General features: G+C 44.7%; 1 protein-coding gene across 3 annotated transcripts in view; it reads right to left on the bottom strand.

The window, feature by feature from the left end:
* Positions 1-12,991, bottom strand: part of ABHD12 (abhydrolase domain containing 12, lysophospholipase) — a 44,574-nt gene that overhangs the window by 3,018 nt on the left and 28,565 nt on the right. For all 3 annotated transcript variants that reach the window (XM_086745140.1, XM_086745138.1, XM_086745139.1), the window contains exons 5-10: positions 11,357-11,387; positions 4,752-4,797; positions 3,365-3,494; positions 1,816-1,853; positions 1,544-1,623; positions 691-773 (exon numbers count right to left, since the gene is read on the bottom strand). In XM_086745140.1, the coding sequence (XP_086601266.1) occupies positions 691-773; positions 1,544-1,623; positions 1,816-1,853; positions 3,365-3,494; positions 4,752-4,797; positions 11,357-11,387 (408 nt within the window). The remainder of the gene's footprint in view (positions 1-690; positions 774-1,543; positions 1,624-1,815; positions 1,854-3,364; positions 3,495-4,751; positions 4,798-11,356; positions 11,388-12,991) is intronic.

Here is a 12,991-nt window from a genome sequence, read left to right as displayed (position 1 = left end):
ATACACTTAGATTTTCAAGGAAACTACAATATCAAACATGTCCTGTGGGTCATGGGCTGCAGTTCAGATCTTCGAAACACTGTTATCTGGGCACCATTAATTTGATCTACGGAAAATTTACTAGTGAAAGGCATCCTTGGAAAAGCTATTTTCTGCTTAGGCCAGAGAAAAGTGGCTCACCCCACTGCAAAGCATCATCCCCCAAGGGCTGGTTTGGTTTTAGTACTGGAAATCAAACTCACAAATACTCAGGCTCTTAGATGAAAGGCTCAGTGAAAACAAATGATGTTATTACATGCAGGGTGGCTTATGCAAATGCACAGCAGAGAAGTATTCCCAAATCTTCAATGTCCCAATGCTACTGTTTAGTGCGTAACATACACTTCGAAAGCATAAATCACATGAACCAGATTAGCATATCCCTGAGTAGTCTCTGTGTTTTCTATTGTATCTGTTCCTATTAAGACAAACTGAAAAAGAAGAGCTCCACAGCGCAAAGCTGTGTTGCACTCAGGGCTGCAAGAGTAACTGAAACCCCTTCAGCAAGTATAACGCTTCAATGAAGAAGAAAAAAAAAAAAAAAAAAATTAAAAAAAAGGAGCAGAGAGTGAAGCCTGATGTCTATCCTCCTTGATGTCTGCCATGGCTCACTGCAGCCATAGCTGAAACCCCAGCAAAGAGGGAACTCACTTCTCATCATTTGCAAATTTAATTCCACTTGTCGTGATGGGGTCAAGGAAGAACCAGTCAAACCCAGGGAAGTATCTGTATATCTGAGAGGGAAAATCTGTGTTAGTGGCAGGCACCAGCAGGACAGTTATACAAACAGCAGTAATGGGGCAGGCTGCTGCCATCCCAGTAACATCCCTTGGCTGCTGGTTGTGCTCTCTGCAGTGAGATGGTCCCTGTTTCCACCAGAATTATTTTTCCTTTCCTGTTTCAGGCCCATCTTATCAGCTGCTCAGAAGCAGGCTCTCCAAGTGGTCATATGGTCAAGGTCTCTAAGTATCTGGCAACAGGCTTCCTGGAAGAGAGCATCCAGCACCTGGCCTGAGTGTCTACTTAGTTCATAGCCAACTCACAGCCAGGTCAGATGGAAGAGATGGTCACATCAGAGCGAACTCACCAGGGAAACCAGGCAAGTACAAGGGGCTACATGGATGGGGTAGGGACCAAGAGAAGCCCAGCTTTGCCACTGCTTTGCTCGCAGCCCACAAAATATCCTCCTGCAACAGGGGAGCTACAACACAAGAAGAACAGGCTGTCCGCTGCTGAGAGCGGAGTCTGTCTTCCCTTTGCTACATCTACTGCCCTTTCTGATCCCAGTTTGTTTTCTTTAAGTAGACTCCACACAAGGCTCTGGTACTGCTTATTGCATTGGTGCTCCCAAGAGCTGCCTTAAGTGCAGCTCTTTACCCCTAATGCTTATAAATATCACTGCTGCCCCACAAGTCATGCAGTTAGCTCAGCTACATCACTTCTGAAGGTTAATTTCTAAGCACACAATTACATGCCAGTAGAGTGAGAGCCACTGTGTACTTGCCACAGAAAAGGGGTGACTTCGCGCCTCCTCCCGTATATTGGTGAATGGAGATTCCAGTATCAGGGCATCTGGCGGTGTTTCTGAAAAGTCAAAGGCAATGTGCTGAAATGCAGGGGTGCAGATAGCCAGCAAGGTCAGGGTCTGCTTTATGACAGCAGCTGCCAGCACAGTGCACCAAACACAGCCTTGTTACAACCGCAAACATATGTGGAAATCTGGGACACCAGCAGGAAGCGGGCTGGGTGGGAAAAGCATCCACCCATCAGACTTACCTCTCTCGCAAAGGCGCCTCACTAGATTTGTTGCAACCCTGTAAAGAAGAACAACGAGTGTTTAATCTGGCACGGGCCCTCTGCAAAGCCCCAGGCTCTAGTGGTAGCAGGTGGCAGAGATACAACTCAACTGCTGTAATGCTGGCCCCTCACACTGTTGGAGATCTGGGCAGCCAGCTCACAATGGCCTGGGTTCCCACAGGTCTCCCGTACCCAACTGTCTCAAACTGCACCAGGCACCTGCATTTAGGTAAATGAACAAGTTCAAGAAAGCACCACACCATGTAGCCACTTGGAAGGACCTCCTTTAAGGTGGCCCTCAGGCCTTTAGCATATCTGCAGCTGTGACACAGCCTCTTAGCTTAGCAAAAAAGAGGGGAATGTGGGGGTATTGGCAGAGAGGTGCTGTGTTCCAGGCAGCTGGAGCACAGGGTCCCAGGATGACATTGCAAGGAGTTTCCATAGCCACATCAGAAAGTGGCAATGTCTCTCCTATGCATCTCCTTAATGGGACAAGGATATTTCCAAAGTTTCTGAATCCTCCAAGCACAGCATATTTCAAAAACCTTGAACTCCAGGCTGGCTATTGTCACCAGGGAAGTCAGCTGTGGACCACAGTCCCAGGCCACTTGGATTTCAGTGCATTGGAAAACATCACAAGCATGCTCTGACCCAGAAAGGGATCCTGAAGATGGCAAAAATTTAGAGGAAGAGCCAAAGGAAAAGCCTTCGCCTTCTCTCAAACAAAGCAGGGCATTTAGTATCATAGCAATGAAGAGGCACTATCCTGAAATACCTCCCTGCCATAGGAACAAACTTGTTGGACAGCAAGGTATGCTGGTCTCAAACAGCTTAATCTGCACATAGCTCAACTCAAAAGTAACTCTTGTGTTTGCCCTCTGCTCCTCTGCAAATCAAGGGGGTAAAAACACACGTTGCCTCCTGAATGCAGACAGCAATGGAAAAGGAGGAAACAGGAAAGGAAAGTTAAAAACATGCAGGCAAAGGCACTTGACACTTTGAACTTCCCTGCACCAGGCATGACCATGTAAATGTCACAGATGGCCAGCAATGTAGTCACGCAAGCATCTGCATGAGTCCTGATTACACACTGCATGTTTGCCAGGACAGGAGAAAACGTTTTGTAAGGGCAAGTCATGTGCACGTGTGGCTGGTCTGAAATACTCTTTCAGAGTAGCAGAGAGCCTGATGTTCTGTTCTGAAGGACATTCAGACATAGATTCACCACAGGAAGAGATCAGTGCAGTTCCACTTTCTCTCCCCAAGTCAATTTGCATTATGTTATTCTAAGTGTCTTTTTTCCAGCGTAACCCTCTGGGCAATGAAGGACCAAGATCAATTCCTGCACAGTCATTCACTGTAGCCCTTCTCACTCGATAGAAGGCAAAGGGGAAGCTACTCTGCAGCAATTATGCCACAGACTCCAAGCCAAGACAGCCTGAGGATTACGGCAAATAGCACCATCATCCAAGGTCGGCATTTAGTGTTTTTCAGAAGCTGCTAAGGCCCACTGAGATTAGATGCTTACCCCGTGCCCAAGGAGTGTCCCCATATATAGACAGGGTTGTCTCCACTTCTTGCTTTTATCCAGTCGAAGACATGAAGGGCATCATAGGTCATTCCCCTCTCTGATGGGCTGCCTATCGAATCACCCCAGCCTGAAACACAAGTAGTTCCTCTGAGAATCGCACAAACTGACCAGCAAAGCCAGCCACCTCTTCCATGCAGCCCATCTGCAAGTGCAAAGGGACCTAGGATATCGACAGTTTCTGTCACCATGCACCTCTATAATTTGCGGTCCAAAGCCCCAATTGATCCACAGTCATTTAAACAAGGTAACTGCTGACTACCAAGGAGTTTTTGTGGATATAGTCAACAACAAAAACAAGAGCTGGATCTCAAATACTGCCACACCTACCCACCTGCAACAGCCCAGCTCCCAAATCTTAGATGCTTTTACATGCATGTAACCAATTTGTAAGTGGAGTCTCTAACAGCATAAGAATTTGCTGCTTAGGGTAAAAAAACCAAGCACGTTTCACAAAGCTGTGGCAACATTAGTTTCTCCATGCTGTTCGATCAATGCCCTCAAGCAATTTTCCACCCTCCTGATTGTTTTGTTTCTATCACTATTGCAGCATGCCTACATCTTATGCTAAAGCAGCAAGCATCTCACATCCCTTCTGATAAGCAGCCAGAGAACCAGCTGCCAAGCTGGACTGAAAAACAGGGCAAGCTCCTACAAATAAACCCCTCCCAGATGTTGTCTTGATAAAAACACAGCAGATTAATTTATTTCCTGTATGTCCAATAGCATTACATTACAGCCATGGCTTCAATACTAAGAAGGAAAAAAAAAAGAGCAGCAGATGCTTGACTGCTGGTAGTACTGAGTTGCAAAATGGTCATGGCTTCTGTCGAGGACATTACTAACTGTCAGCAAATCATTTACCCTGTTTTATCTTACCTATCAGCAAGTGCAAGTTCACGTCCCTGTGTGACCTCAGGAAAGCCAATTAGATCATAACCAAAAGACTACATCTAGGCAAGCTTACTAGTTTCCAGATGTGCACCTGGAGGATGTCTTAACTGGATGCTGTGACAGCCTATGTGCCTGGGTCAACTTCTGCTCCTTAGCTCCCAAACCAATGAGTCCTGTGCATCAGGACAGACAGGAGCCAGAGTCCACCAAGCTGGACATCAGGAAGCAGTGCTACACAAGAAAGCACTGGAAATAAATTTCTGAAGTTCTGGGGATACCCATGAGGAAAAAAAGAAGCAATAACCACATCTAATCAGCTGGCAGCAAGTATTTATAAAACAACAGCTTGCCTGGGATCCAAACAACAACTACTTCGTTGCTTCTACAGGAAGAGACCTCTAAAAGGGTTTCATAGTAAGAGAAGCCCACATACCTCGATAATCAAACGTGACGACGTGGTACCCAAGAGAGCTGAGAACCTGGAGGGGAGAGAAATATGCAGAAACCCATCACAGAGACTTGCACAGCAGCCATGCTCTTGCCTTAGGCCAAGGTGCAGGGATCTAATTTATAATATTATCAGCCTGACATGGTGAAGCGACAACTTTCAGCTTTTCATGGTAGCAGGCACAGAGGTTTTCAAACACTAATCATCTCAGCCCACTAGTTTTATTCCATTTGTTTCCTGGACCCATATCAGGCTTAGACATTGATTCTCCCTTTAACAGCTCTGCCCTAAAGATCTGCAAATATCCCATCACTGTTTCCCCTACAAACACTTTCAGGTTTTCCAGTGAAACAGTACAACTTCTTCATTTGTGTTATTCAAATTTGCACAAATGTTAGTGTAACATATAGAGTCCAAAACATCCAAAACTGCAATTGCTCTATCATGATGATTTATGTTACAGCTAATGGTTACCCTAACATCATCTGTTAAAAACAAGTAAAAATACCCAATGTTAGAACAGCTTGCTTGGTAAAAGTGCCTTGATAAAAACAACGCTAGCATTCCAAGCTACCATTGCTTGGTATGAACCTACCAGCTAGTTCTGTGGTAGACAAAACCAAACCAAAAGTCACAAAAATATTAAAATTATGTTGCTCTCATGGTCTATGCATGATATGTGATTTAAAAAAGTAATCTTAGTATTACACTATACTCTAAATCTTCTAATGGACAAAAGGAAGTCTTGTAAGTAAAATCAACACTCTCTCGTGTAACTGAAATCTGAACAGCATGAACAATTACTGTTACTAGTTCAAATCTCATTAGTACAGAAAAAAAGAAAATAGGACAACATAGAAAAGAGGGGTGTTCATGTAAGTTGGCAACTCAGCTCCTTTGCTGGGAGGACTATGATGGTGATGGTTTCTCCGACTTCCCTTCTAGGATCCATCTGGGGCTAATTTTCATACATTTTGGATATGCACTGGATGTTTCTTTCTTCACTGGTCTGTGACTCTCCATTACATGCCAAATTACCTTATGGGGCGTGTTCAACATACACTGGAGATGTTATCTTTGTCACCACTAACTCTTTTTTGCCCAGCTCCCAGGTCTGCATCTCTTTAGCTGACCACTGGCAGGTTGTGCACAGCCTGGGGGTCCCCAGGCTCAGGCTGTGCCCCATTCCATGTCCGCTCACACCCACGCTCCTCTACAATCCCCCATGTCCCCATCTCTGAGGTCTCTGCTGCCATGAGGCCTGTACTCCTCCACGCTGCATCACTGTGTCAGGTGCACAGTGATGCAGCACGGACCAAAGGAATCAGTGTTTAATTTGACACAGAGTAACTCTATCTGGTTTTGTACTCAAAAACATTACAGCAGTTTTCTCTGGAACACTATCTGCATGAGAGTTGTTACTATTTGTGTTACAGTTATGGCTATGCCATGTAATTATACAAAGCTCAGCAAAAGTAAAACCAGCTAGCCAGTGGCCACCTAGTTGTTAGACAATTGCTTTTATGGCTAAACAAGTCAAAACAGTGCTCCAGGAAGCTCTAAAACAAGCCTTACAAGCCTCAGCTGTGTTAGTAGCAGTGGTGATACCACATGCTCTGGGTTACTAGGCTACAATTTCCCTTTTTGACAGGCCACCAACTGCAAGCTATTGTTAACCATTCTAGCAAGGATACCGCAAACCCTCCTGTGGCTCAAAGCTTCTCACTAGGACCGAGCAATGGATTTTCTCAGAGGTGTTTACCCTTTGAGCTTACTGTGTGATAGCCTGCACGGGCCTGAGGGCAGCACACAGCTCTTCATTGTAATGTGCTGCCATTAATCAGTTGCCGAGTGTTTGATTTTATAGCCAACACAGCTTGCACCACGAATAAAATTGCTATTAAGACAACAATTACAGGATGTAAAGCCAAGCTCAGAACTCTCGTAGCGGTAGGACACCATTCTCAGAGGGACTGCAGGCAGCAGCAGTGCTCAGTGGTTTGCACCGCGCTGCGCTGTGTCAGATCAGATATCTGCCCCGAGTACAGCATTTGCTAATGTCACAGCTTGCTGCACCCCAAGCTGGACTTCCAGTGTTAACAGCTGGGTTAGTATTCATTGCATTTTTTTTAAAATAACACACCTAGTGGTACTGGCACTATCACAACATACAACTGGAATGATACCTGTAAGCTGAGCTTTACCTCTAAAGGAATAGTACAATTTTAACCTTAACAAGTCACACATACAGGTATCAGGTAGTTATAAATAATTAGACAATTGACAACAATTTGGGGGCACACAGTATGCATACAAGCACAACTAGAGCTTACACAGACAACTGGTGTCTAGTTGGAAATTGAGAGAGCATTTCCATTGTCCCACTAGGACCTAAATAGTCATCTGAAGACGGAAAGCCAGTAACTTCACATATGTATCACAGTTTGCCCTACTGCTTGCTGGCACCCCCCTGAGGCCAACACGTTACATCATGCTCACCCTTGCTGCACTTGGTCACATCATTTCTTGGCAGTAGCCGCGGGGTTATGCTACTCCGCTACCCCTCATTTAATGCCATTTCCCCACTAACGGTTATTTGGTATTTATATTAGCAGATGCAACTGCAACAGCTTCCAAGTCACTCAAAGCTTCTTTGCTTTTTCCTATTCAGGTCTCTTCAAGCAATTCCTGTTTCTCTTTCTGTGGCTCTAAATCCTCCGAAGGGGTTCCCTTGGGGGTGACAAGGTCTGTACTTTGTGCACTTTGAGGGTAAAAGCCCTTTACAGCAGAGGTATTAAATATGCAGTTGTTCCACTCTGGGATCTGCGCTCACAAGTTACTGTTTCTTCATCAGCCTCTCGCAAATAACTACGCCAACATCAGAAAGAGATGTGGCTATGTATATACAACAGCACAGAACACAATACCACTGCAACCTACAGAACAGGTAAAATACTAATTAACAAATCAGGTGCCGCAGGACAGCTGTTTCCGTCAGAATCACTATATACCCTTTTTTGTATATTACAACTGGACCCCCTGACTGGACATGCAGAACACAAGGTTCATTCTTGCAAAGTTTCATTTTCAGTTTTACACTGTGATTTTACTGCTAAGATATCACATGCAATCTAGGCTTTTCCAGGCCCTTATAAATTATTTAACCTGATGACAGTTTACCTATCTTCTCTACAGGTTTGTTATGTCTTGGCTGCACTGGTGGCATCTCTTCTCAATAACAAACAGATGCACTTTTATTTTAATTAGCAGCTGTTACCTTTAAAACCAGATTTTTACCATCTTCTATTTCTTCTTTAAAAATATGCTGAGTTTAACATTGCAATCATGCACACAGGACTAATGTTTCACTTTCAAAGCCAACTGTAACCCTGTTCCACTAAAGACTTCATTATTCAACTATTCCTTCAACTTCTATCTGCTTAATTACTGATAAATAATTAACTGATAATGTTCTCAATTCAAACATTTTTTTTTCTTTTTGATCTCCATCCTACATTTCTTTTATTTTTATATTTTGCACCTGTGTTGTTAGGGCTGGTACCCACCTCACACAGAAGCTCAGCCCCTGCAGCAGGAGAGCATTGCTGTTCACCCCAGGTCACTGTTCCCATGGCAGCTCTGCCTTCCTCCACCTGAACATTCACCTTCTCCCCCTGTTTGTGTTCCTGCAAACGGCCTTTCAGCACCTGGTTCTCCCCTTGCATTTATCTCCTCAGACCATCAGTCTGACCTGCACCAGCCACCACCTGCTGAAGACCATACCTGTTGAAGACCACCATAGAGTGGATTACAGCTTTCCTTAACCCTAATCTGAGTCTGAACCCCCAAGCACAGCCTTACCCCCAAATCCTGCCACTCAGCACAGCCAAAACCAGCAAGGAAGCACTCAAGACAGCAGCCATGCCTGGAAAGAGCACAGAGTCTCCTGAAGAGGGACAGGAATTGTGTGATGCACCCCCATCCAAACTCCCCTCTTGCCACTGGGAGCCAGGAGCTCCTGCAACATTAGTCTGTCTGGCTCTCATTTTGGTCAGCTGCCAATAGCACCATCCGTTTCACAGCAATAAGCAATGAGGATGCCCTCAATACACTCCCAGGCAGAGGCAGCAGCAATCTCCATGCCCAGCTAAACCTAGATAGGCCACACTCAGGAACCCTGACCACTAAGACCTGCCTCCTCACAGCCCAGCATCACACAAGCCAGTGTGCCCAGTTCTCCTCTCCCTAGCAGAAAGCAGGGACAAAAAGCTGGGATAAAGATGATGAAGCTCATCTCATGCCTTTACCAAAGAAGCTGATGGGGCCTCCTATTCCTGCACCCACTCAACTCAAAGTCAAGATATATATGAACCACTTGTAGGGGCCCTTCCTCCAAGCCCCGACCTGCCAAATCCTGACCCTTCTCTTACACTTCAGAGGTGCCCTTCTCTTCCAGGGAAAAGAAAGGAAGAAGCTGAGGAGGAACAGGAACAAGCAGGAAAAGCAGCAGAAGCTGTCACTACCACCAGTGCAGGCACCAGAGCTGTAAGGTTTCCACCTCAACCTTCACAATGAAGTGCCCCACACTAACAGCACCCTCTGCTTTAGAGCACAGCTCTGCTGCCCACGCACCTTCCTTCCTGCCCTGGCAGTGAGCAGTTACAGCACCCAAACATCCACTTCCTAGGAGGAAAGCAGATGTGCAAAGCAAGGTCAACATACAGCCTGTCACAGTGGATACACAAGAGAAGGAAGAATCTCCAACACCAACACCCAGCTTCTCCTGGTGAAGGACACAGACAGCTGATAAGCTGTAACATCCCTGCCTGAAGCTAACAACCCTTGGAGCATTCCAGTCCCGTACCCTGAGCTAATAGCTTCTTCTGTTTTAGTCTTTTTTTTTTAAGAGTGTTTCTCTTTCTTGTTTTTCCCCTTGAGATTAGTTCAGAAAAAGTCTCAGATGAAGCCAGTAAGATTTCAGTCAGCTTTGTAGATAACAGGCATTTCCTTTGACCCTTAACAGGATGTTGAGTGTAACAATGCCAAATGTTTTATTTCTAGTAATTACCTACGCCCCTGTAACAATATCATATTATTTCACGTGCTGTTAGAAAATTGGGTAACCTCATGCAGTAGGTAAAAACACCTCTGCATCAGCTCTCCACTACCCCAGCACATCAGTGTCATAACAACTCAAAGCTTCACTGCCGAAGCCTCAATGTAGAAGCCTGACTTGCAGGAGCAGCTTGCAGTACTTTGTCATTGACAGTCAAGGTAGCTAAGAGAACAGGATTCCTATCAGTTTTAAAAAGTCTTGAGTTGCATTATTCAAGTGTGAATAACACAGTGACCCTGAATACACTGGTAACTACAGAAAGGGATCTGGGGGGTTCTGGTTGGCAGTGGGCTCCATATGAGTGGAGGCATTCAATGCTTTTTTTGCCTCAGTCTTTAATATTGGTAGACCCTTGGCTATCAGTCCCTAATTGTAAGGGACCAGCTGTATCAGTTGCTCACAAGTCCATGTGGCCTGATGGGATTTATTTCAGAGTACTGAAGGAGTTAGCAGATGTTATAGCAGGAACCTTCTTGATCATCTGTCAAAGGTCTTGGGAGTCTGGGGTAGTCCCTGCTGACTGGAAGCTAGCCAATGTTATTCTAATCTACAAAAACAGCGCAAGGGAAGACTCAGAGAACTACAGAACTATTAGCCTAACCTAGGAGTGGCTGGAGTGTGCCCTGGCAGCCAAGAGGCCAAACCACATCCCAGGGTGCACCAAACACAGCATAACCAGCTGGTTAAAAGAGATGATTATCCCACTGTATTTAGCATTGGTGCAGCCTCACTTCAAGTATTGTGTGCAGTTCTGGGCCCCACAATTTAAGAAGGATGTTAAGGTACTCAAATGCATCTAGGAGGACAACAGAGCTGGTGAAAGGGCTGGAAGGAATGTCCTATGTGGAGCGGCTAAAGACTTTAGGTTTGCCTAGTTTGGAGAAAAGGAGGCTGAGGGGCAACCTAATTGCTCTCTACAGCTTCCTGAGCAGGGGAACTGGAGAGGGAGGTGCTGATCTCTTCTCCCTGGTATCCAGTGACGGGATGTGTGGGAATGGTTCAAAGCTGCATCAGGGGAGGTTTAGACTAGATGTGAGGAAGTATTTCTTTACCGAGGGCGTTCAAACAATGAAATAGACTTCCTAGACAAGTGGTCGATGCCCCAAGCCTGTCAGTGTTTAAGAGGCATTGGGACAATGCCCTTAACACGCTCAAACTACAGCTGTGACTAAATAAAAGTTTTAATTTTTCCTATAAACTATGGTGTGGAAGTATTCCTGGCAAAGAACCTGGTTAGCTCAGTTAGAGGTGACAGTTCCCAACAGCAAGTAAAAGACCTCTCAAACATCTTTTAAAATGGGGAAGTGTGCTCACAGCTTACAGTCCCCTTTTCCCATACACACTTCATACCGAAAGGAAACTACAAGCCCTAATTTATGTCCCTGTTGGCAGTGGGCTGTAATGAGCAGTCCTCAAGTCTGTGCACATCTAATGTCTTAATGCAACTCCTTGGACAACACATGCAGCCACTTACCTTGTAAAGCTCCACGCGGTGATCCCCTCCTCTGGTGAAAGTCATTCATGAAGAGAAGAGGAGAAAAAAAAACAAAACAAATCAAGTGTGAACATTTAAGCTTCCACAAACAGACTTCCCCAACTGCCTCAGGCTTCCAGTTTAACACAAACATGGCACACGTAAACATTGTAACTGCTCTGTCATAGGCTTCAAGGAGATAGCAAGGCTTTGCCGAGCTATGCAGGACATAGTTTTAAAGTCACATTCTCCCTATAAATCTCTTCTCACAGCAGGTAAAGAAGAACTTCTCAACCCAGCCTCCTATCTGCCTTTTCCAGAGACTCTTGTACATCCAAAACAGCCAGTTCCTGTTGACTTTGCAGACCCTGTGCTCCCACCACCAGTGCTGCCCCAGCTGCTAACCCTTGCTCTCCAAGGTGTGATGCTCCAGCAGAACTCACCCATGTTAACCCAAGCAGCTGGCCCTTGGATTTTCTCACCTGGCTTCAAGCACAGAGACATAAACACATGTGCAAAAGAAGGAGCAGAGAAAGAGTTGAAAAATGTAAATAAGTCCAGGGGAAGAATCTGCTTTAGTGTTTTTGGGTTTGGGTTTTTTTTTTTTGTTTTGGGGTTTTTTTTTGTTTGTTTGTTTGTTTCATAAATTGAAATTTAGACAATAAAATGGGAAAGAAAGTGAATGTGTCATTACATGCTTTAAAATAAACCCACAATATAGGATAGCTAATCCACACTCAACATTTATTTTAGAATTGATGTTAACAGTAGATTTATTCCTGCACTCATATGAAAACTCCAAACAACAACACTATAACTGGTTTGGTCAGCACAGTCTCTAAAGCAAAATGTGGCTTTCCAGATCTCCCTCTAAGAACACACGCGTTTGCCAGTCAACAGCTGCCAGCTCTAACTGTACTACAAAATACCTCACACTGCCAAAACACTCAGGGCAAAACGCAAGGGGTTGCTCGTAAGTCATTTTGAATCATACAAGTCTGAAGAAGATACACTTGCTTGAAAAGTCACCCTTGATCTGCACACATTGGCTCCTTTTCATGCATTTCTCAAAGAGCAACAGAGGAATTTTTCCTAAGTGGATTAAGTAAACATAACATTTTTGCCTCAGGCCCAGACCACTCAGGCAAACCAGAAAGGCAAGGGAGTGCCTTTTACTCATGGTTAATGCAGCCTGCATCAATAAAGCAGCCCTTTGACAGGAGACTGAATATGCAGTATAGAAACATACAGCAATAAGTATTAAGGCTGAAATGGCAAAGCCAATACACCTTCAGCTTCTCCAACACACAAAGTAAGATGCAAAATATGTAATCGATCCATAGCTCAGTACTTTTCTCGGTAGCACTTGGGGAAGCGAAGAAGTATATCTAATCAATATGCACGTAACAGAAATACTCATCCCAAATTACCACCATTAAGCTGCAGAATAGCTTCCATTAGTTTCATTTGCTACATCAAATAAAGGCAAGAAAACAAGTCAAGTAGTATTTGAAAAATAATAGTACAAGGTTTAATCAAATTGTTGCATATCAGTACAAGAAGACAAAGTCAGTTTCCAAAGACTCATCTGCTCATTCGTTTCCTGGCTCATAGCATGCATCTGCCACACCATGT

Source organism: Chlamydotis macqueenii, chromosome 3 (genome assembly GCF_036417535.1).
Source record: "Chlamydotis macqueenii isolate bChlMac1 chromosome 3, bChlMac1.mat, whole genome shotgun sequence".
Lineage (NCBI taxonomy): Eukaryota > Metazoa > Chordata > Aves > Otidiformes > Otididae > Chlamydotis > Chlamydotis macqueenii.
This window is presented reverse-complemented; position numbering and strand designations above follow the sequence as displayed.